Source organism: Halichondria panicea, chromosome 2, assembly GCF_963675165.1.
Source record: "Halichondria panicea chromosome 2, odHalPani1.1, whole genome shotgun sequence".
NCBI classification, from domain to species: domain Eukaryota; kingdom Metazoa; phylum Porifera; class Demospongiae; order Suberitida; family Halichondriidae; genus Halichondria; species Halichondria panicea.
The window spans coordinates 6,612,060-6,636,823 of NC_087378.1; the positions used below are offsets into that span (position 1 = coordinate 6,612,060).

Here is a 24,764-nt window from a genome sequence, read left to right on the forward strand (position 1 = left end):
ATGACACCTCCAGTATACCCTCCTCCGAGGCCTCTAGTCCAGGTAGGGGTGTTCTATGCTACACTCATACAATACCTTCACACAATTGTGTAAGCTTGGGGGATTGTGAATTGCCCTCGTCAAAAGCTCAATTACAAGGTTGTCCTTTTCTTTCTACTTAACAACACTACAATATTTATAATACAATACGATTGCATATACTGTCTGCTTATGCTGCCCCTCCCCCTCCCAGATCCGAGTGACTCTCTGGTGGGTGTGTCCTCTAGTAGAGTACGTATTTCAGAAGAGGTTAGCCTTTCTCTTTGACTTCACCCTTACTGCCTTCCTCATGATGGGAAACTTCTCGCCGGTGAGCCAGGAGTTAAATAAGAAATCCTTCAAGCGTCAGCTAGGGGTTTAGGAATTAGGTTTGTAGCTGGTGTTAAAGCTTAGAGGTACATTTCGTAAGGGTTCTTGCTATGATCAACCAAAAAGAACAACTCTACTGAGAGTGTTCCAAGGTGCATGTGCACAAGTTCCTTGTGGCACAGCTTCGGGATTTACTATGCCTCGAGGGATACAGTAAAGCTGACTGTGTGTGTGATGTGTGTGTTCCAGTTGTAACTGCTCAAAGGTTGCAATGCGATGAAAACTAACACCTATAGGTGCCACTTTATCTTGGATTTTGACTCGTGGATGTGCTAAAGCTTTTTTCTTGAGTTATGGCTAATTTGACTCACAGTAAAGGCTGTTGTAGTCTTTTCATAGCATAATCTGTTCGCACAAAACTTCAACTTAAGAGTTATAAACTTGCACTTAATTATGTTAGTAGGGGTAAGACACTTCTTCTTGAAATCAATTCGTGTTAGTGTACAACAGAGCTGGAATGCTAGTGCTATGATTTAGTTTCAGTTACATGGTGGACCAAAAGGAACAACTGTAGGAAGAGTGTTTCAGTGTGAATCGCATCACCTGTATTAGTGCACCAACATAGTTCGCAACCTAAAGGATTGCACCATATCTATTGTGTACATGCACCAACACAGTTATCGATTCAATACATTGACTTGTAGCACTGCCCTCCTTTTGTGCATAGGTTGGGAGTGGTCAGTCAATGCTTTTCAGTCCACCCACCGGATTGGTGACTGTGGTAGGCCTGCGCAGTCCCTACACACTTCTTGCTGCTAACATGATTATTTATACCTGTTTGCAAGTGTTTTTTGGTTTTCGAAATACCCCACAGCTAGAATGTTACACATGTGCTATGAATCTCAGCAGGAGTGTATTCGTACACTCCTGATCTCAGTTGTAGTTAGCATGCACATGGGCGTGAGGTATCTAGTGTCCCATATCACGAGGGCTTTGCCCGAGGGATGAGGGACATAACACATAGATACCGAATGCACATGTACTGACTGATTTAGATCCCACTTTTCATTGGCTGCCCCAGGACAACAGCTTTATTTTTGAAAAATGTCTTGTTCTGACAAGCTAGATGATTTCTGATTCTCTGCTAAAAAAACCTTTGCATTGGCCTTACTTCAACATTGGAATGGACAAACTAGTGACTCCACCTTGTGCAGGAAGCGCTCTGCAGCAAATGAGCCCAGCCTCCTTTTTTCTCTGCACTCAAGCCCTACCCGTACATAGTTGAGTGATTTGGTCTATAAGTGCTTACCGTATAGCAAGTAATTTTCGGGGACAAAATATTATGTTTTAACCAGCAACTCGATTGCAATATAGACTTCGCGTACTATGCTAGCCTCGTTCAGAACGAAAGGAAAAAACGTTATATTTTTCTCCTTCTGTTCTTTTGATTATTGGCCTCGGAACGCGGCTAGATCTATGCTGGCCTTTCTCTTTTACTGCCATAATATTGAAAATGTCTCGCTAGTGAGCCAGGGGTTACGGAAACACTGGGAGCTGAAACTAAATTTGACGCACTAAATTTGGTACGCATGATGTTCTTGCTATGGTAGATCAATTGAACAACTCTGCTTCCAATTGTGCACAAGTTTCCTTGTTACACATTTTCTCAGTTTAATTGACGCACGTTTAATAGGACCCTTGACACAACACTGAACAGACACTGAACGAATATACAGTAGAGTGTACAAGGAGACCCGTGCAACCTTACATGCTACAACATGATTATTTATGCTCATTTGGCAAATGTTTGTAGTGTGATCTCTTAAGAGTCCTTCTTGCAATGATTTCATGTTATTGTACGTCAGAGCTGGAATGCACAGCTAGTGCCATAAATGTCTTCTTAGGAAGAGAATTGATCTGTCAGTAACTTGGATGTTAGTTGAGTCAACTTGATTGTTAAATTGTAAATCACAATGTGCATTTTCGCTATAGCTAGGTTTTTTCACGATCATTATTTCTGCTAATTTTGGATGTGGCTGTTCGTTCTGGAAGTTATACGGAGTAGAGAGGTGGCTGCTCCTGAAAGTTTGCTTTACATTGAAGTCACTGTAGTTTATCGCGTGGTTGCTCTTTGGAGGTGGTCGTTAATGGAGGTTCCACTGTACAGTTTGTCAATACAATGTTTGTGGTTTGATCTTCTTGAAATCATGTTATATTGTATAATTATAGGTCAGACAGTTAACTCCTCTTTTATAAGGGGGGTAGATCTGTTAGATTAGATACAAGAGTATATGATAGAGAAGAGAGTATAAAACGTAGGCATCAGATGTATGTAGATTGCATCACCCACGTTTGGATTGGTCGGTGTGTAAATTTCAAGCCTGTGACAGATACATGCAGGAAGTCACGTTACTCTCCGCATATACGTCTGATACACAGTATGCCTACGTTCGATACTCTCTCTCTATCATATATACTCTTGGTAATAGTTGTACCATGGATATCGAGAGTGTATTGGATTTGTACTACGAGGGTAGTTCTATACATACAACTGCACACGATACACACCAGATACAACATCCACGGGTACAGCCTGTAGCTTGTACTTTGAACACCTATTGATTAGAAACAATTAGAAGCTGATATCCAACCCATTTACAACTGAGTAGTAGTAAACACTCTTCGATCCGATTCCAGGCCGCGGAGAAAAAGGTAGCCTGGTATACCTTGTATGTGCATGCGCGTACATTACCCCAAAAAGGGGGTAATCCGTATATTTGTGGATACTGTCAGTAAAATAAACACGTATACTATTTTGTATTCTGAAGTTGTAGTCTGTTACACAGAAATGTTGTGCAAAGATGACTGAGTTCTTACGCCCATTATTGTATCAAGCTAAGTCCCTTGAACTGCCTCTGAGCTAGAAGAAGCAACACTGCTGCAGCATAATTAATTCTACTTCAATTAGTGTCTCTGAAAGCTGCCATTGTGGTCATGAACATTTTACCACTAACCACATGGTCATGCGTATTGTAACTTTGTCCGTTTTTTACAATTTGTATAATGACAATTATTTTGCTCATGCGCATACAAGGTATACCAGGCCGCCTTTCTCTTCGCGGCCTGGAATCGAGGCTGCCGTGCATGCGCTGTGCACATTTTGTGTGCGTGTGCTTGCACTTGACAAACTACATTTACAACTTCAGACACTCGCACATTTTTTGTCACGGTATATAGTCTTCTTTAAAAGAGAGGGTCCTTAAAGGGTGGAAGGAGGGCTACAGGCTGACCACAGCCATGCAAGGGTTTGTCCTTGGGGTTTCAATGGATATTTCTTAGTGTCAGAGCACATCTAGCCTGGTTAGGCGAACAACTAGGCCTGGTACTAGTTGTCTGCGCATGCATCAGTCGTTCGTCAGATTCTGACGAATGGATATTCTCGTTCACTTTCGTGACATTTATATTTGTGTACTATCGTGTACTAGAAGTCAGTTCCCGTTTTATCATTATTGGAATCGATTGGAACGGCTCTTAGCTGAAGCTTCTCTCTTCTCTGAAGCTTAGAAAACATTATTCTGAAGACTGAACAACAAGGGAAGAGGTATAAAGCTTTGTCAAGCTTGTTAAGGTCAGATATTTTTGTGTGGGCCCTATGCTATCAAGTCTTGTTAACCCGAGGCGCGTGGGCGGCCACGGGTTATAGTAGTCGTCTGGTTTGTTTGTGACAGGTGAATCTACTCACCTGGATGCCACAGCACTGCGTTTACAGCATGGATAGCCTTCACACAACAAGTTATTAGTTTTAATAGTGGCAGAATTTAATGTTAAACCTTTGTTGTCAAATAAAAACGAGCAAAAGCTAAGAAGCTTGTGGCTGTGTCTGCTTACCTGGATGCTCTAGCACTGCGTTTACAGCATAGGTAGCCTCCACACAACAAGTTAGTACTTCTAATAGTGGCAGCTTTCAGTGTTAAAGCTTCGTTGTCTAATAAAAGCGAGTAAAATGTAGCTTGAACAGAACTTGGCACATGCATTACTTATAACTGAAGTGATCCTGTACCAGGAACAATGGAACAGGGTCACTAAAGTAGAAAGCTTGAATTATAGCTCCTGCTGCTTTAGCATGGGATCCTACTCCATGCAGGACCTGGAGCCATACTTCTCTGAGACTCCAGGCTTCTTTGCTGTGATCCTAATCCACAGTGCATATAATTACCTATAGTACCACTACCTGTTCTCAAATGTTTCAGCATGCCTCCAGTATGGTTTAGTTTTATTGCTCCTGAGTTGCTGTGCAAGTCATACATGATAACAACATCATGCACTGCATTATATCACTTTTCTGGTTTCTTTATAATCATATGTCACCAGCCGAGGGTTTGCACTTTAGTGCTCTAGTTTATGTTTGGTATTAAAGATCTAGGTAGACTATAGTATCATCATTAATATGATGGAGCTAGAGAACTTGGTGCTGCCATCATCAGCTCGTCGACAATGACACTATAACCTGTTTAATACGAGAAATTTAATATGTATAGATCTACACGTATTTTGAATGTCTACTTCTCTGTACAGGAGCAATGGCTGCTATCCAGCTATCCCAACATTGTTCCTCTTGGCTATACTAACGGACGAGACTGAACAGTTTGAGGTAAGGGTTTAACCGTGTTTAATATTGTCCTATACTTACAGGACTGGAGTATGACCTGCTCGTTTGAGCGTTGCTGGGTAGCTCAGAGGCATCAAGAGAATCTACGTTTTCTCAAGCAAAGTTTAACTGAGTTACGAGTTGGGGCCTAGAATCAGAGAAGTCCAGCAGCCTGCTAAATCGTTTTGAAATGTAATTTATAGGCATTCAATCATCTTGAAGTTGCCCTGTGTCACTGTAATCGTGCTGCAGCACAACTGGCAACTCCCCAGGCCCTTGTGAACCAGCTCCCTATGTGCATCTTTTGTGTACTCACTCTGTGCATTTTCTGTGTGCAAATTTCGATTATTAAATATTTTTGCCGACCACAAATACAATGAAAATTTGATGCATGCGCAGACAACTAGTGCCAGGCCAGGCTAGGCCTAGTTGTTCGCCTAACCGTTATAAAAGCGAAAACTCAGCCTGGAATCGAGGCTAGAGCACATTAAGATACAAGTTTGTTAAAGTGAATTTCCAAAAGGCGGGAACAACTCTACGGAGAGTGTTCTGCGCCAGAATATGGAATGATTACTCATGTCATACTCCATCATAGACACCAAGTAGTCTATGGGACCAAGCAACCAAACAAGATATTGCAATGGTCATAGCCAGCCGGGCTTCTTGCATGCCAGGTTTATTTTAATACCTTCGGCACACTTTCATTGCTACTAACATGAGTATTTATAACAGTTTGTTTAGTTGACAAATGTTTGTGGTTTGATCTTCTAATATTCATAACTGCAATGAATTCATGTTATTGTACGTCACAGCTTGATGTTCACAAAAATATATAGCTAACAGTCTACACTAAGACTACAAATTTGGCTTCAAATGATGTAATCGTGGTTTTGCATCATAGTGAGTAATTTCCTATTTGTGGCTTGTAAATACTACAGTAATTCTCCGTAAATTTGATTATGGCTTCTGTTATGTCATTGTTTACTATCAGAATTGGATAAAGAAACAACTTTTTCAGTTTTTCCAGCATCAATGCCCAGATCCTGAAGTGCAAGTCAGGTTCCAGAGTCACAGTACTAGTAGATATAGTATTCATGAACTGGCCACAGGAAAATTAGGATCCAGAACTGAGGAGTACTAATTTGCCCAGAAATCAAAGTCAGTCCAAACAGGATATATCCAAAAAAATGGCCAATGTTAGAACACAAGACCTGCTATAAAAAAATATTGGCAAAGCGGATGCTGTTTATTTCTTTGCAAAGACTAATTTCTAGCATTATATTAGCTATCTAGGCAGTTTCAAGAAACTCTGGACACTCAAGTGGCAAGTAGACAAGAGCTAAACTTACTCATTTTTGTCAATGTTTACTTTGTTGTATTGGTCAAACCTGGGTCATTAGTGTTCTTATTTGGTCTACTTGTAGTTACCAGTGTTGTCTATAGTCTAGCTCATCTGTATCTCTCCAGCACCCCCATTACTAATTTGCCCGGAAATCAAAGTCACAGAAAATATAAATATCACCAGTTTTCTTTCATACAATGCAGCAATTCAGTACTTTTTTACCACTTAATTATGCCTCGAGGCGTAGCCGCACGAGGGATACGGTAAAGCTGACTGTGTGTGTGTCTGTCTGTCTGTGTGTGTGTGTGTGTATTCCAGCTATAACTGCTCAACGGTTGCAATGTAACGAAAACTAACAGCTTCTATAGGCTTCTAGCCACGTTCTCTTGGATTTTGATTCGTGGATTAGCAAACTAAAGCTTCTTTCTCGAGTTATGGCTAGTTTGACTCACATTGAAGGCTGTTGCAGTCTCTTCAGAATCTTTCATAGCATCATCTGTCCGCACAAACTTTCTATTCAACATATGAGTTAGCCTTGCACTAAAGCGCTAGCTTTTTGTTAGCTACAATACTCAGAAAATATCTGTTAAAACAGCTAGCTAGCTAGCAGTAGCCATTTTGTGAAATTGATCTCTTTGGACACACCCTTGGATGTAATGCGCATGTGCGCTCATTCCCCACGTGTGAGAAAATAATATCCCAAGATCCTCCTGGCAGAATCATCTTTGTCTTGAGGGCCTGGTATATAAGCCACAAAACACTACCATATAACAATATAGATAACAATATGCATGTACACAGGTCTTTTCTTCTTAGATATTATATACACTGAACTACAGATCCTGGAAGAATCAATTTTCTTCTTTCTTGAGATCCTGGTAAGCCACATAATACAACAATAGATGCATGTAAATAAGTCTTTTCTTCTCAGTGACTTTATATAGATAAGCTAACTTTAATACTAATATAACACTCTAATACTTTTAAGCGAAAGCAAAAACATGGCGAGAGGCATTAGCACAGCGCCAGCTTGAACACTAGTTTTTATATCATTCAGTAGCTTATTTATTCAGCATTATTTGTATATCATTTAATAGTGGTAGGCACCTACTGGTGAAAAGTTATCCTTGACAAAAGCAGTGTTACTGTTTTTGATACTACCGCGAACTATGAATATCATTATCTCCCATAAAGGCCCATATAAATTGACAAATGAACTGTATAATACACACTTCCGGGAGTCTTAGTGTAGACTGCTAATTATTATTCGAGTTGCTAGCTATTCGATTTGTGATAACGATTTCATTCTGAAATCAAATAACCACACCCACAACATGGGTTTGTCACACCTACCATGGGATATCAAGCCAATCTGGGTGTGGCTACTTTGAGCTTAATATCAGTGGGCAATAAAGAAAGTTAATATTTTATGTTGTTTGACGTTCAGGCCCTCTGTGTTCAGGTTTGTGAGACATGGACATTCTTGGTGCACTGTTTACTGGTCAAGCGAGAGATCTAGATAGCTGCTAATGATTGATGACTGTAGGTCTACACTTTAAGCGTCACCGCCCTCCCTGAAGGAGGACAGGAAGCAAGCCTATCTACAGTTTTGTTCTGGCTGTTACGCAATAGCATTATGAATCTCATTATTTTTAAGTGGGTGTTAGCCAATAGCGATGAATATCACTTGTGTTGGCACGCCTCTCAGTCCATCCAGCGTGTGCAAAATTCACACATGGTAAAGTTAAGTGGGTGTGATCAAACACTGCAATCTGATTGGAGCTGGTGGAATTCCACCGGCAGAATAAAACTGTATAGATAAGCTTGGGTCCCGTCCTCCATCAGGGAGGGCGGTGACGCCCGTCTAGAACTCACTGACTCTAGGTATATATAATATATACTACATGTAGGTACAGTACTAGGCGCAGGTGTTACATTAGTGCATGTTACTACGCCTGTATGTTGCGTTTATACCTCATACTACTATTAAAGCAATAAAGAGTCATTAAGAGCCGAAGATCATTATAGTTATGGCTTATACACACAATCGCTCACAGCCATAGGTAACACCAGGAGTACTCTTGGTAACACCTAGAGGGATAGGTTCCTCTCCAAAACAGCTAGTAAACCATCGATCACATGTACAGTACATGTAGCTAGTACATACAGTATTAATTAACCTATACATATTGGCAGCTAGACTACTACAAACTAGCACAGTGACACTCTAGCTAACTAGATCTCTGTTGACCAGTAAGCTGTGTGGTTATTCGATTTCAGAATCGTTTCACAAATCGAATAGCGAATCGATTAGCAACTCGAATATTATTAGTTTAGAAGCTATTTTTGTGAACAACAATTTTGGCGGATTTGGCGTTCCATACACAGCTACTAGAGCTGAATCGATCTTTAATAAGGGTTTCATAACGGGATTATACCGTCAGTAACGTGGATGTTAGGACAGTTAGTATGCCATAAAATTAAGGTGGAATTGCTATGGTGGACCAAAAGGAACAACTCTACAAAGAGTGTTCCAGTGAGTTCACAGCTGCTGGCTACCAAGCCATGTGATTTATGCACAACTCATAAAGCTGGGGCAGTGCTTTGATTGTGTGCATCACAGCTATAGGCTACCAGCATGTGTTACACAATCATTAAGCTGGGTCAGTGCTTTTGATGTGCATCACAGCTATTGGCATGCCAGCAGATGTTAACAACTCATAAGCATCAACTGTAAGAAGAATTTCACGCTCCCACAAGAATGCAAACAGTCATGTGCCACTGTCCACGCGCTAACTATTACTGCACAAAAATATTGTCGGCCTCGAGTATAAAGACATCACTGGGGGTCTGTAATTATCGAGGCTTAAACTAATCACCCACGCATTAGGTATTTGTGGTTTGTTCTATCCAACGGGAGACCTCTCAACACGGCAGCTTTCCAGTCCCTTTCTCCGCAAGAGAAATGGAGTGGTTTCTACACAACACCAGCTCTTGTAACTATAATCATAGATGTACATAAGCTCAGAGCTAAGGACATGCAGAGTACACAGGAATATTCACAATGTAATCACAACAGGAGAGGTCGCTTAGTGCAGTGTCCTTTAATGCCCTTATTTGGAGGTCCCACTGTTCACTACTCTATCCATCGCTCTCCAGAATTAAATCTCAGTGTTCATCCGGCTCAGGTTCACCCATAAGAAGGAGGTGGACGTGGCTCAGCGTTATTATATCAGCTGGATGGATTCGTTCTCTCCCGCACACACCTCACCACTCCTATCCCTCACAGTGAAGGAACGCCCACCAACAACACCTCCAGTATTCCCTCCTCCGAGGCCTCTAGTCCAGGTAGGTGTGTCCTATGCTACACTCATACAATACCTTCACACAATTGTGTAAGCTTGGGGGATTGTGAATTGCCCTCGTCAAAAGCTCAATTACAAGGTTGTCCTTTTCTTTCTACTTAACAACACTGCAATATTTAATACAATACGATTGCATATACTGTCTGCTTATGCTGCCCCTCCCCCTCCCAGATCCGAGTGACTCTCTGGTGGGTGTGTCCTCTAGTGGAGTACGTATTTCAGAAGAAGTTAGCTTTCTCTTTGACTCCACCCTTACTGCCTGGGAAACTTCTCGCCGGTGAGCCAGGGGTTAAATAAGAAATCCTTCAAGCGTCAGCTAGGGGTTTAGAAATTAGGTTTGTGGCTGGTGTTAAAGCTTAGAGGTACATTTCGTAAGGGTTTTTGCTATGATCAACCAAAAAGAACAACTCTACTGAGAGTGTTCCAAGGTACATGTGCACAAGTTCCCTGTGGCACAGCTTCGGGATTTACTATGCCTCGAGGGATACAGTAAAGCTGACTGTGTGTGTGACGTGTGTGTGTGTGTCTATTCCAGTTGTAACTGCTCAAAGGTTGCAATGTGATGAAAACTAACACCTTCTATAGGTGCCACTTTATCTTGGATTTTGACTCGTGGATGTGCTAAAGCTTTTTTCTTGAGTTATGGCTAATTTGACTCATAGTAAAGGCTGTTGTAGTCTTTTCATAGCATAATCTGTTCGCACAAAATTTCAACTTAAGAGTTATAAACTTGCACTTAATTATGTTAGTAGGGGTAAGACACTTCTTCTTGAAATCAATTCGTGTTAGTGTACAACGGAGCTGGATGAGTGCTATGATTTAGTTTCAGTTACATGGTGGACCAAAAGGAACAACTGTAGGAAGAGTGTTTCAGTGTGAATCGTATCACCTGTATTAGTGCACCAACATAGTTCGCAACCTAAAGGATTGCACCATATCTATTGTGTACACCAACACAGTTATCGATTCAATACATTGACTTGTAGCACTGCCCTCTTTTTGTGCATAGGTTGGGAGTGGTCAGTCAATGCTTTTCAGTCCACCCACCGGATTGGTGACTGTGGTAGGCCTGCGCAGTCCCTACACACTTCTTGCTGCTAACATGATTATTTATACCTGTTTGCAAGTGTTTCTGGTTTTTGAAATACACACATAGTGCTATGAACCTCAAGAGAATTTCAGACGTACATAGTTGAGTGATTTGGTTAAGTACTTACCATATATATAGCAGGTAATTTTCGGGGGAAAAATGTATGTTTTAACCAGCAACTCAATTGCAATATAGACTTTGTGTACTATGCTAGCCTCGTTCAGAACCAAAAGAAAAAACGTTATATTTTTCTCTTTCTGTTCTTTTGAATTATCAGCCTCGGAACGTGGCTAGATCTATGCTGGCCTTCCTCTTTATAATTTTATTTTTATTGGAAAATGTCTCGCTAGTGAGCCAGGGTTGCAGAGACTGTGGAACCTGAAACTAAATTTGGTACGCATGAGTTTAAAATGTTTTTGCTATGGTAGATCAAAAGAACAACTCTCCTTAGAGTGTTCTAATTGTGCACAAGTTTCCTTGTTACACATTTTTGAGATTCATTTGACGCACGTTTAAGAGGACCCTTGACACAACACTGAACAGACACTGAACGAATATACAGTAGAGTGTACAAGGAGACCCGTGCAACCTTACATGCTACAACATGATTATTTATACTCATTTGTTTTAGTTGAAAAATTTTTGTGGTTGGGATCTTATAATATTCATAAGATTCCTTCTTGTAATGAATTCATGTTATTGTACGTCAGAGCTGGAACGCTACAGCTATAGTGCTATGAATCTCTTCTTCTTAATAAGGGTACTTTCAAAGGAAGAGAAGAGATCTGTCAGTAACTTGGATGTTAGTTCAGTGTTAAAATGCAAATCACATTCCTACACAGCTAGGTTTTTTCACGATCATTATTTTGCTAATTTTGGGTGTGGCTGTTCGTTCTGGAAGTTATACGGAGTAGAGAGGTGGCCACTCCTGAAAGTTTGCTTTACATGTACATTGTAGTATCGCGTGGTTGCTCTTCGGAGTTGGTCGTTAATGGAGGTACCATGCACTGTACAGTAGTTGTCAATATAATGTTGTAGTTTGATCTTCTGTTATATTGTATAATTATAGGTCAGACATAGTTAACTCCTTTTGTATAAGGGGGGTTTTCAGAGAAGGTATTAAAGAGATCTGTTAGATTAGATACATGTAATTAATAGTTGAACCGTGAATATCAAGGGTGTACAGTAGAACCTCGATTATCCGGACACCTTGGTTCCAGAAGCAGGCCGGATAAGTGAATATGCCGGATAATCAAATAGATAAACCACGCCTTGATCCACCCACTTTATTGATAAACAGCAGTGCCACATGGTTGTCTGCGCATGCGCAGAAGATAAGCAGGCATGTATCCATGGTAACAGCTGCAACGCGCATGCGCGTTTGAGGGACACGCCCATTTTCTGATCTGATAACAAGAAAACTGCCAAGCCGGATAATCGAGGTTCCGGATAATCGAGGGCCGGATAATCGAGGTTCTACTGTATTGGATTTGTACTACGAGAGCAGTTCTACCTACAACTGGACACAATACACACTCGATATCCACGGGTACAGGTAACCTTGTACCTATATTGATTAGAAGCTGTTATCCAAACTGAGTAGTAGTAAACACGCTTTGATCCCTGCCTAGCTAGCCTCGATTCCAGGCTGCGAAGAAAAAAGCCTTGTATGTGCATGCACGTACATTACCCCAAAAAGGGGGTAATCTGTGTATTTGTGGATACTGTCAGTAAAATAAACACGTATACTGTTTTGTATTCTGAAGTTGTAGTCTGTTACACAGAAATGTTGTGCAAAGATGACTGAGTTCTTACGCCCTTTATTGTATCAAGCCAAGTCTCTACTTAACGACACCCTACACTGTAAGGCTTCAGATGTTATAGGAAAGGCAATGATGTGTTCCTGTGGGTCCCCTGATGAGGCTGTGGTAATATGGACCAGGCAAATCTTGTCTTTAATTCCTGTTCGACAAGAAGTCATTGCTGAAGATAAAGAAGCTAATGATCACTCCTGAAAGCTTTAATAAGCTTTAACTCGACACTCGGGAAGTTATTCCTCAAGATCTATTAATGTATTAAAGTGTCCACCACTTTTCCTAGCTGGCAGCTCTAGCTGTCTGGGAGGCCTTCACACACGTACACACTGCTCCCACCATCACACCTATATATAGGAAGGGGTCATGAACATTTTACCACTAACCACATGGTCAAACGTTTTGTAGCTTTGTCCGGTTTTTACAATTTGTATGATGAAATTTCTGTCAATTATTTCGCTCAAAATGCCATGCGCATACACTGAGGTATAAATAACAGTCGGTCATCGGTCAATTTCCAAGCAATTAGCCTATTTGACCGGCCATTTAGCTACTTGCTCGGTCATAGTGTCCTAGCACGCAAAGATTGAAGGCCAAAGGTCATCGTTATGATGCGCATGCGCACTAAAATAATGATCTCATAACAGCCCTGTGTCTTTGTTCATTGCACAAGAGGAGGCCTAGATATTTATATAGCTATTAAAGTAGCAGAGTAATAAGATGACTAGGTAAGCTTCTATTTTATGTCCTAAGCATTACCTAAAGCCTAGATATTACTAAGGACATTGCATGGGTAATTTAGTGTCCGACCAATATCATCTGATGGCAGAACAAAATGTATTTTGCTAGGACAACTTGTCAGGACAATCAAGAGGTATTTATACCTCTGCATACAAGGTATGCCTGGAATCGAGACTAATCCCTGCCGTGCATGCACTGTGCACATTTTGTGTGCGTGTGCTTGCACTTGATAAACCACATTTACAACTGCAGACACCCGCACATTTTGTGACAGTAGTCTTCTTTAGGTCCTTAAAGGGCGGAGGGAGGGCTTCAGGCTGACCACAGCCATGGTACACCCTGGAAAGGTACATGGGATTTGTACCCTAAAGTATCCTGAGAGTTTCGATGGATATTCCTTAGTGTCAGAGCACATCAAGATACAAGTCTGTATATGAATTTCTGTGGTGGACCAAAACGGAACAACTCTACAGAGGTTCTACTGTCTGCCATAAAATTTGGTCTGTTTTAAGGTGGAATTGCTATGGTGGACCAAAAGGAACAACTCTACAAAGGAATTGCTATGGTGGGTGGACCAAAAGGAACAACTCTACGAAGAGTGTTCCAGTGAGTTCTACTGGGTACCAAACAAACCATGTGATACATGCACAACTCATTAAGCTGGCGCCGTGCTTTTGATGTGCATCACAACTATAGGCTACCAAGCATGTGTTACACACTCATTAAGCAGTGCTTTTGATGTGCATCACAGCTATAGGCTACCCCCATGTGGATACATGCACAACTCATTAAGCTGGGCAAGTGCTTTTGATTGTGCATCACAGCTATTGGCATGCAGCAGATGTTAACAACTCATAAACATCAACTGTAACACCTTGCTGAAGGGTGTTCTGAGTACATGCTTATATTTTGGCCAGGCCAGGCTTGCACAATTCGTCATGCCCAGCAATGTGGCATGACATGAAGACCTGCACACTTCTGATTCTACTAACATAATTATTTATAGTAGTTTGTTTTGGTTGACTAGTGTTTGTGGTTTTAAACCACAGCTGGAATTAGCCTCGTCCCCACGCCCACTTCCTCTCCTTACAATGTTAATTGCGTAATTCAAGGAGGCTAAGCTGGAATGTTAAAGATAATTATAGTGCTATGCGTTTACTGTGATGTTAGGAATACATAGTGTGCAACTTTAGAGTTTTAGCTAATGCATACTTCAGGTGCACACACATGCACCGCCTCTGTAGTGGAGAAACAACTCTCAGTGTTCCAATGATTGCACACCTATTGCCTTGGCGTTCTTTTAACCAACAAGTATAGCAACTCGATCACAATAATAGACTGCCCACTAGGAAGTGGAGATGTGCTGGATCTATGCTAGCCTTCCTCTCTGACTCCACCCTTAACCATGATGGCACCCTCTCGCCCTTAACCATGATGGCACTCTTACCATGATGGCACCCTCTCGCCGGTGAAAACGCATATAAGAAATAAAGTGGGTGCGTAGGTGTAGTGGTTAATTAGTTAAAAATGATATCAGCATACACACATGTGGTTTGTACCTCCAGCCCATGCACATTTAATTTTATTCATGGCTAACAGTTTACACAACTGCAAGTGACGGATTCAGTCCGAGATACCGTATAGCGGGTATATTTCGAGGGTATAAATTTTCGCGGATGGACCATTACAAAGGATTTCGCAGATTTTATTTTCGTGGTCTGAGTTCCAGCCTTTTGGCGCATGCGCACATCAACATGCAGCTGTACCTCCACACCGTTAGCCTCGAATCCAGGCCTAGCCTATAACGGTGAGGCACCTCTTATTGTCAATAGGTGTGGTCAATAATACTGAACACGCCTACTATTCAATAAAGATATAAATCTTCGTGGGTATAAACATTTATACCCGCTATACGGTATTAATGTGCGTCGCATACTCACTCCTCTTCATACACTCCTGATACTAGTGGACCAAAAGAAACAACTCTTCTTAGAGTGTTCCAATGGATTACACTGAATGACTTTAGTAATCATATACTATTCCATCTCAGTGCTTCCTCGCAGGCTCTATAAACAAACAGCTGTTGCTTCTTATTGCTAGCTTCTTATTGCTAGCAATTTTGTTAGCAATAACAACTTACAATCATTTGTTTAGAAATACCCACACAATCTTGATAACCTATATCATGACTATTTATATCACTTTGTTTGGTTGTAAGTGTTTGTGGTTTTGCTGTAATGTGTAATGTCATAAATAATACTAGTGCTGTCACAAAAAGGGTAAAGTCCAACTCTCCGTTCTTTCAGTTCTTTCAGCATGATCAAACAAGGTAACATGTAACATAAGAGTCCTTCCAGATGAATATCGCCAGCTACCTTAAGGTGACATGTTTTCATTTGTCTGCGATTTTGCTGGTATTATATTCTGCTAAATTCTGCTGAAGTTGTGAAATTAACGTTATTCATAGTAATTATTCGCAAGTGGTATTCATTACGTATATATTATAAAAATTGTCTCATTCGCAGAAATAGCAGAAATTTAATAAACGTTGTCACCTTAAGGGTATTGTAACAGCTCATAGATAAACAAAGTTAGATGAATCCAATTCTAAAATGTCACTATATAAAATAACGTGGGTTCTAATACTCGCGTTTCAATGCCAGGAAACTACACCCACCAATAGCTTTGCATGTGAAATACCTGGTGTGTGGGAGTTTATCCCAATTTCAATTTTCGTGTCAACTGTCTGCCCTCGAAAAGTGTGAAATTTTGCACTTCACGAAACTCTCCCGCTGTACAGTATATAACATGCATAAATTTGGTCCTTGCTTCCAAACATTTCTTTGCTATGCTATGGTGGACCTAGCCTCGGTCCAGGCCGTTTTTTCTAATTGAAGGAAAGAAAGCCTAGCAGTGGCGTAGGAAGTAATTTCTCAATGGGGGGCTCTAGTTTTTTAAATGAAAAAAGTACGGCTATCTACATAGTGCAGCTTGATAAGTCATCTCTACTTAATATAATAGGGGGGCTCCAGCCGTGGGGAGCCCCCCCTTCCTACACCACTGCCTAGGAACGAGGCTATGGTGGACCCAGAGGAGGTACAAGCGTGCATGCGCCTGTAGAGTCTGCTGATTCGGCAAAATTCAGCTGAGCTACTTCAGACGCACGCACATGGTACCTCCTCTGTAGTGGACCATATCGATATGATATCTATAATTATGGGAGGAAAAGAAATAACTCTCAGTGTTACAATGAGTGCACACCTATCAGCGTTCTCGTCACAGTATTCATAGACTTCGTACTGCTACTCCTTAAATCCACCTATAGCTGCTTCCTCGAAAACCTCACGCCAGTTAGGCTAAACAAATGAGTACAGTCACACAGTTACTTATTGTGATCGACCAAAAGGAATAACTCTCCTAAGAGTAGGAGAGTCGTTCCTTCCAATGGGTATATGGGTTTACCCAAGTGGCTTTTGTGTATGGGGTAGGTGGAACGTACAAGCATGTGATGAATAGTGGAGCCTCACTGTGTTTTTAAACATCCACTTACCGCCCCCATTATTACCCCCTGCAGGGTCACGGGTGGAGGGAGGAGGGGTTGGAACAAACCATCCCATTCCCATTCGACAGAGACGAGGAGATCCCCATTCCAGAAGGTACACACACACACACACTCCTACAGTACAGTACCTCATCTAGTCGTCAACAATCACCAATCATCAGTGTTAGTTAGGAGTGAACATCAGAAAGTGTCATATAGTAGCTACCAATTGCAACACATACTCTCTTTGTAATTGAGCTTAACCATGTACTATAGCTGCCCTAAATTTACCATATCTATAGTAACTCAAATGACTGCTGTTTCTTCTACCCCCCCCCCCCAGATGACCTATTGAACCACCCGTGTCTAAAGCAGCTGGAACGAGACCTGGATATTCAGCATGCACACATGCGGCTATATTCGTCTGCTCAAGAGTGGTGCTCCGGCCTTGAAGCCACGCACACCTCGACATGCTGCTAGAAAGACATTCAGAGACAAAACTAAAAACGCGGAGATTTCCAGTTTCTTAGAAGACCTTCGTGAACTTGGTATTGGTCAATCTCAAACTGAAGAGCCAACTGAAACCACAGTACAGAATGGAACTGAGGCAGAGGAGAGATCATGTTGTTCCGATAATTCAGAATTGAGTTTTGGAATACTATTCAGTGATAAGGACAACACAGCTGTATGTGACAAGGTAAGTCCAGCGTTGCCATGGTGCGCCTCACTGAGTGTATAAATAAATGCCAAATGTTAGTTTATTGACTGTATGGTCAAATGTCATTTGTGTCTGGTCGTACTGACCGGACACATGCAAGAATGCAGTCATTCTAATTAAACGTCCGATCAATGACCGATGGCAGTGAGTAATTTCTAACACTGCAGTGATGCCCTATTGCAGATCAGAGAGTATGAACTGTTATAATTATGCGGAGAACCTTCAGAGGCAGATCCAGTCAAACAGACTCTCACTCATGGCACTAGAGCTGCTCTCCTTCATCAGCTCTTATCAGGTGAGCTGTTCATTTTGTCCAGTGCATCCTCTACTGTATATTATGGCAGGTTGTTCCCTTAACATCTAACATCACTCCAAATTGTCACATCCCACCCACTCATGACCCTTACAGGATGTCCCCTTCTTTATGGAAGGCTTGGAGAGCTCCCACTTCACAGACTCTGCCCCAAGCACGCCCCCAATCCCCATGCCAACCAGAAACCTCATGTTCCACAACAGGGCCTTAGCAGACTGAGATAATTAAAACTATTGGGCAATAATTATAGCAATTTGTGTTTGTATGATTGTGAATAAATAATTGTATAATTATACAGGTATATAATTTGACTGCATGTTATGGCAATTTTGAAGGTGATAAAAAAATGTTCAGTGTTGAATCATCTGGTATGGGCGTTTGAGTGGGTGTAAGGGGGTGTGGTTATCTCTGAACCAGTCAAAGCCCCGTGTTGCTTCAGATATTCTGCCACCTCCGAGTGACCAAATATGTACGCCTCATCAAGAGGGGTCCTGGCCCAACGGTCTTTCGGGTTTTTGAGTACAGATACCGTGGAAATCAGGAACTCAACAACACTCAAGTGACCTGGAGGAGGAATATACATAGTGTTAAGTTATACCAGCATAGTAAGTCAGAATCGTTACTTTCAACAGTTCAGGACTGTCAAAAATGTTACATGTATATATGTGCTTTTTCGCGAGAGTGTGATGCAACATAATAATTTGTGAGTTAACACAACACTAGCGTAACCAGCTCTTGTAACCATAGATGTACGTAAGTTCAAGACATGCCTAAAGCTAAGGACAGAGTAATGTATTAATCACAGCAATGTAAAGAGTTGACCACCCACCACCCGGGTACCTTCAGCAGCTCCAATGTGGAGTGGGGTCCTGCCGTCATAGTTACACTGTGAGAGGTTGATCCCAGCCATGGCGTAGCGTTGCAGAGAGCTAACTGCCCCGGAGTGAGCCGCATACATGATGGAGGTGACCTCCAGTTCCTTGTGCTCCCCTCTCCTCCTCCGAGGGTCTGTCTTGGAGTTCACTTGTAGGAGACTGTCATAGTTGTGGAAGTTGAATCGCTCTACAAAGCTCTGTGTGTGAGGGGGTGGCGGGGGCAGTTAAAGTTTGTGTGAAGTTGAAAATTCAATGGTCCTGTCCTAGAATTGGGGTTTTAAAAATAATTGTGCACATAATTATAGTACACTATAATGAATTCATACGCCTTCAGGCTGGGAAAATGATGGAGAGTCTTTCCATAATATATCGGCCAATAATTTTTACACAGTATTAATATGGCAAGATGTAGAAGGGCTGACAGGGAATGACATGCTAAGAATGTGACATCAAAGCTCGATCTATAGATCATGTGACACCCACCTCACAGAACTGCAGGCCTCTCAGACTGTTGCCATTCTTGTTGACCTTGGGGCTATAGAGACAAAGGCCCATCACGTTGGGTACCACCAGTAGGATCACGCCAGACACTCCGGACTTGGCGGGGAGACCAACCTGGGTGTGTGTGTGTGTGTGTGTGTGTGTGTAGGGGGGTTAGAATAAAGGAGTAATCTGAAGTCTGTATTTGGGAGAAAGGAAGTTGTGAGAATAAAGGAGTAATGTGAAGTCTACAAAGAGTGTATTTGGGAGAAAGGAAGTTGTGACTTAAAGAAGATGTTTCGGGTGTGTTTTGATAAAGGACTTACAGCGAATGAGAATTCTCCGGCTGAGTCGTACATACCACAAGAGTGCATTAGAGTGAGTGTGTTCCGTACGGCATCCAGACCCACCACCTGCACCATGGTTACCAGTAATAACAACATGGTATATCCGATTAAGTTATATACAAGATATTTATCAATAACGTCTGTTTAAGTTGTTTTCACCTTCTTCCCAGTGATGGGGCAGTAGCCAGCGTTGGCCAGAGTGGCGGCCATGACAGCACCACTCTCACAGTCAACCTCAATAGAACAAAGCTGTATAAAGCATACATGTAAGATAAGAAAGGTCAAAGGTTATTACGACATGACAGACATGTCTAGCTGGCACTGCATTTAGTTGAAGTTGCTTGGAAGCAATGCACCTACTTACCCTGGTGTAGAACTTGAGTGTGTCTTTAAGGTCAGCTTCTTCAGGGAACACCTACATACACACACGTATAGTTATTATGTTACCGAGTGCATCTCATTTGCACATCAAAACAGAAGCGCATAAGCAGTAATTGGAGTAATAGTCGGCTCAGGTTAGTCAGGTACACGTATAAGGTCTATACTGTATGATGTATTTATAAGTAAATCAAGCTAGGAACCACTCATATGTATGAAGTGCCGTTTATATACGCCGTGTGTGTGTGTGGGGGGGTGGGGGTGTGCATGCCGTGTTTGTTTGTGTGTGTGTGTGTGTGTGTGTGTGTGTGTGTGTGTGTGTGTGTGTGGTGTGTGTGTGTGGTGTGTGTTGTGTGTGTGTGTGTGGTTGTAACATTGATTTTTAGTAAATATCCGTGGCTCGAGGAATAGCGCCATCTCATGGACATGTTCCTTAAAAAAAGGATTTTGATACAAACGGCACTCCATACATATGTATGTATGACACCATTAAGGCTGACCCACCCCCATGCTTTTCATGTAGTGCAGTAGAGCATAGTTCCTGTCGGCTGTTGCCATCTCAGAGTCACAAGTGCTAATGTCACACTTGAGTGCTTTCTCAGGAAGACCAGCCATGTCACAAAACTTCTTGAGCATCTGCAATGTGCAAAAACTTAGTAATGTATAATGCATCTATACATGTACATGTACCAGTCAGAATTCAAATTTGAAAGGTCCAAGAAAACAAAAACGGTGAAATAAGCTCAAATATCAAGGGCTTATAAGAAGCCGTTATAGTATTTGGTCTAATCGATAGGCATGATTTAAAAACCCTACAGAATAGTATGTTTTAGTAGGCCTTCCTATTGAAATCATAACACCAATCATTAGAATAACAGTATGCTTAAGTATGCAGCTTACAAAGTTGACTTTCTCGTTGATGGGAAGAGATTGTTTGACGAGTGAACACAGAATGAGGGCTCCCGCGTTTATCATCGGATTGTGTGGCTTGACTGTGTGGAAGGGGGGGGGGGTAAGGTGTGGGGACCTTGAAGTATTAGTAGTTATGTAACATCTTGAATAGTAGTAGTTATGTATCATTATCCATGGTATTTATTACAACGACCGTACAGAAAGTGCGATTCATGATTCATTGGAAATTGGAAATCAACTCAATAAATGGATATTACCACCTTCATGTACTGCTGATATTACCCAGTTAAGTTGTATAATATGCCACGCCCACTACACACACACACACACACACACCCATACTCACAGTCATCGTTGAGCACGAGAGAGTTGAAGGACTTGCCACTCGGCTCCTTGCCCACGTAGCGATGGACCTTCTCCACACCGTACTCATCCACCACAATGGAATAGCTGAAACACTTGCCCCCACTCTGAATCGTGAACTTCTCACTACAGTCGCCGACTGAGTGCCTGCAGAAGATGAGGAGTATTGAGACAATGTACACATAATTCCATTCCTAATTTATGCACACAAACGCAGTAGATCTAGTACAGAGATAAAACCCCCCTGAAGTATTTTGATGAATATGTAGCCATACCACAACAGTTAGTTACACATGCCAACTAATCAACCGCTCATATTATATCAAGCTACCTCTGTCCGTCAATTGTGCAGAGAGACACCCCCCAAAGGTCAGGGTTCACGTCCGCCAGAGCCGGTATGTAGTTAGCAACCTGAAGTAAGCATCAGTACAATTAATATAATACGTGTACTTAACAAAATAGCTTGTTCCTAGGGGTATTGCACAATCATAATTCTGACAGTGATTTCCAGTGTGACCTACTTTTACCTCATCTGTACAAGAACCCACCCCCCTAGTAACACTGATAGTCCTCTATTCGTCAACACTAACCATTACAATTAAGGCTACAACACCTCCCGAATTCCACTCAGATTATAACATACCTCTCCGTCTTGGTTGGACGCACAGTCGCTATAGATACCCTCCACCGCTTGTGTGAAGTTGGAGAACTCAGGGATGATGACCTTCCCTCGTAGTGCCTTCTCTATCAGTGGAATGTTACTGCTCACAGCTCTGTGTGTGTGTGGGTGTAAATCAAGACTCTATACATCAGTATATTGTGTCTATCTGTACGGTTATTGTTTCAACCATTGAGGGAAAATAGGCAATATCAAGCAATGAAACTTCACACATTTACTTCTAAACTCGTGTAACCTCAAACCAACAAGAAGGGCCCATATGACTCACTCTATAAAGGCCTCTTGTGAGAGCTTCTGGTCCACAGTTGCCTCCTCCATCTTACTGAATGTAGGCTGCAATCTGGGGTCGCTCAGTAACAGACCAGTCTTGGTTATATCCTGAAGTCAAAATAGATGCATTAATTAAATAATAAAAGTTATGCTAGTTACAGAGTAGATATTGAAATATCGTGGTATTATCTGTGTACCTCTTGGAAGTCCTTTGCAGCAATGCAACCATCAGAGGCTGTGTACAGTTGCAGCAGTCTATTATACATGTCCTCATACCTCAGTCGACCCTCCCCATCCACAGTCAGAGTAGGAGATACTCTACTCCCAGTAATACTGGTCAGGTACCTTCTGAGCTGGGGAGCCCGGACCAGTCTTCTCAAGCTCAAGAGAGACACTCTCTGCATCATGACTTTCTCTGCTCTGACAAGTGAGTCCTCGACGCGACAAGCTGAATTATAAGTGGGTGGGTTCAGATTTGTACTCAATGCACTCCGGATGTAAGACAGGATATCGATATTGTGTGAATGTAAACGTCACAAAATTAATCACCATGTATATACAGACAAAAAATCATATTGACCAATGGTTAAAAACACAACACAACACACGATGATTTGGTCACAGTCTAGATTTGCTATTCATTGCACGAGCTACTTTAGAAGTTGGTTCTCTATTCAGTTGGTTAGAAATGTACTTGCTAGCCTCCAGGAGTTTACTCATATCAATTCCCTGCGTTAGAAACACACAGTCAGTCATTCAATGAACTCACAATAGCATCGTTTCACTCACTGTTTGTATGCCTAGCCCATTCAACATGTACACCACATCCTCAGTAGCCACATTGCCTGAGGCCCCTGGGGCATAGGGACAGCCCCCTAGCCCCGATATCGATGTGTCCACTACCGAGACTCCCGCCTGAAGAGCTATCAGAATATTGGCCAGTGCTTGTCCATAAGTGTCGTGACAGTGAACGGCCAGACAGGAAGCAGGAAGCTGTGACATCACTTCCTCTAGCATGGCTGCCATAGTTCCTGTAGAGAAGGTAAGGTGACCCCAGTATAGATGAGCAAGTAGAATTTTAACCCAGTCTAGATGATTCGATTTCCTCAAGGACTTCAACCACATAGTATTGTGAAATTAGAAGCAAAGGTTGCAGATTTGCAATTTACCTGGAGTGCCAACTCCAATCGTATCACCTAGAGAGATCTCATAGCATCCGAGGTTCTTTAACTTGACTGCTACCTACAGCAATCAATACATACCTACTATTCATTCTAAACACAAAACAACAGTCACCTCTGCCACTTTACTTGGAGACACCTTTCCCTCATAGGGACAACCAAGCACACAGGACACATACCTATTATTATTATTATTATAGACAAGAGGTATAAAAATAATATTATGAAATAATTATGAAATTATGAACAAAACAAAATAACAATCGATCCCCTCACCCTCTCACTGGTACACTCATCTTTGCGGCCGCCTCACACAGCTCTCTAAATCTCTCTATGCTCTCATCAATAGAACAGTTGATGTTCTTCCTGTAAACAAAACAGGAAGGAAGGGACACTCAGTCACAGCTATTCACTCTATTCAACGACTGCTCACTCACTGACTGAACGATTCAGAGGCTGCCCCAAAGATGGCCACTTCCGTAGCTCCACAAGAAATCTAAGTACACACAACACAGGACAGGGTAGGGTAAGGACACAAGGCCATTCTTACCGCCTCCTCGAATCCCTTCAGGTTGGGAGTGAGCACGGGGTAGGTCACACCAGGCACCCTCTGTATACCCGCCATTACCTCACTGTGGTCACTCATCTGAGAGAAATTATAGCATACAAGAAATGAGGATAACTACACCACTATTTTACTTTACACCTTACTGTAGTCAATAGCTATTGTAACTACCTCTGGGGGCCTAGCAGCAGAGTTGGACGAGGCTACATGTATAATAATAATTATACCGTACAACTGGAAAATTTGCTGCTCTCTATTAACCTGCCAAACTACACCCAAAACATCATATCCGGCCGTAATAAACGTACAAAATTACATTGAAAACCCAAGTATTATATTTGGCAGATGAGCCGGCTGCAATGACAATAGTGTCCACTGGAAAACTTTATTACTTTGATTTGGCGATCTCCGCCAAAATCGCCAAATTAAAACACCTACCAGTTATACGGTAGCTATTGTAGCCATACAGGAATTTATAATAGGCTACCTGGGGACAATAAAATGTATGTACCTGTGGCACCCACTTTGGTGAGACAAAGCTGGTTGCTTCGATCACTTTGAGGCCAGTCTGAGAGAGCTTGTTGATGAGAGTGACTTTGGTCTCAGTGGGAACACTGACTTTCTCGTTCTGGAGTCCGTCTCTGGGACCCACCTCCACAATCTTGACTGACTGGGGTAGTAGTGAGCTTTGCATCTTGACCTACGCATAGGGAGGGATCCAGGCAGGTGAGAAGGGGACAGGGGCGGGGGGATAATGGCTGTACAACCATAGATCTATGGTACAACGTTACTAG

General features: G+C 41.9%; 3 protein-coding genes across 4 annotated transcripts in view; 1 reads left to right on the forward strand and 2 right to left on the reverse strand.

Annotated features, from left to right (window-relative positions):
- On the forward strand, positions 1-18,213 carry LOC135332216 (uncharacterized). Its single transcript, XM_064527581.1, has 6 exons — positions 1-42; positions 233-349; positions 16,923-17,004; positions 17,233-17,586; positions 17,791-17,902; positions 18,017-18,213. The coding sequence occupies exons 1-4, from the start codon at positions 1-3 to the stop codon at positions 17,367-17,369; spliced, it is 378 nt and encodes a 125-aa protein (XP_064383651.1). The 3' UTR covers positions 17,370-17,586; positions 17,791-17,902; positions 18,017-18,213.
- LOC135331423 (glutaminase kidney isoform, mitochondrial-like) overlaps positions 18,126-24,764 on the reverse strand; it is an 8,517-nt gene continuing 1,878 nt past the window's right edge. Inside the window, exons 2-14 of one of the 2 annotated variants that reach the window (XM_064526569.1) lie at positions 22,422-22,636; positions 22,223-22,332; positions 21,919-22,048; positions 21,607-21,686; positions 21,259-21,422; positions 20,901-20,992; positions 20,505-20,636; positions 19,987-20,037; positions 19,782-19,871; positions 19,602-19,688; positions 19,279-19,410; positions 18,761-18,992; positions 18,126-18,484 (exon numbers count right to left, since the gene is read on the reverse strand). In XM_064526569.1, the coding sequence (XP_064382639.1) occupies positions 18,282-18,484; positions 18,761-18,992; positions 19,279-19,410; positions 19,602-19,688; positions 19,782-19,871; positions 19,987-20,037; positions 20,505-20,636; positions 20,901-20,992; positions 21,259-21,422; positions 21,607-21,686; positions 21,919-22,048; positions 22,223-22,332; positions 22,422-22,631 (1,713 nt within the window). In that variant the 5' untranslated portion in view covers positions 22,632-22,636 and the 3' untranslated portion in view covers positions 18,126-18,281. Of the gene's footprint in view, positions 18,485-18,760; positions 18,993-19,278; positions 19,411-19,601; positions 19,689-19,781; positions 19,872-19,986; positions 20,038-20,504; positions 20,637-20,900; positions 20,993-21,258; positions 21,423-21,606; positions 21,687-21,918; positions 22,049-22,222; positions 22,333-22,421; positions 22,693-24,764 lie in introns of those variants that run through there. The other variant, XM_064526568.1, reaches the window with a different exon arrangement.
- LOC135331426 (hydroxymethylglutaryl-CoA lyase, mitochondrial-like) overlaps positions 22,707-24,764 on the reverse strand; it is a 2,206-nt gene continuing 148 nt past the window's right edge. The window contains exons 2-9 of the mRNA XM_064526571.1: positions 24,482-24,670; positions 23,956-24,051; positions 23,843-23,901; positions 23,682-23,771; positions 23,521-23,584; positions 23,394-23,466; positions 23,014-23,255; positions 22,707-22,953 (exon numbers count right to left, since the gene is read on the reverse strand). Of these exons, the coding sequence (XP_064382641.1) occupies positions 22,843-22,953; positions 23,014-23,255; positions 23,394-23,466; positions 23,521-23,584; positions 23,682-23,771; positions 23,843-23,901; positions 23,956-24,051; positions 24,482-24,670 (924 nt within the window). The 3' untranslated portion in view covers positions 22,707-22,842. The remainder of the gene's footprint in view (positions 22,954-23,013; positions 23,256-23,393; positions 23,467-23,520; positions 23,585-23,681; positions 23,772-23,842; positions 23,902-23,955; positions 24,052-24,481; positions 24,671-24,764) is intronic.

Excerpts from the sequence above, each read along its gene's own strand:
- LOC135332216 (XM_064527581.1), top strand. The coding sequence starts at position 1 with ATGACACCTCCAGTATACCCTCCTCCGAGGCCTCTAGTCCAG. Across the intron at positions 43-232 it reads CTCCGAGGCCTCTAGTCCAG|ATCCGAGTGACTCTCTGGTG; the intron begins GTAGGGGTGTTC and ends TCCCCCTCCCAG. Across the intron at positions 350-16,922 it reads TGATGGGAAACTTCTCGCCG|GGTCACGGGTGGAGGGAGGA; the intron begins GTGAGCCAGGAG and ends TACCCCCTGCAG.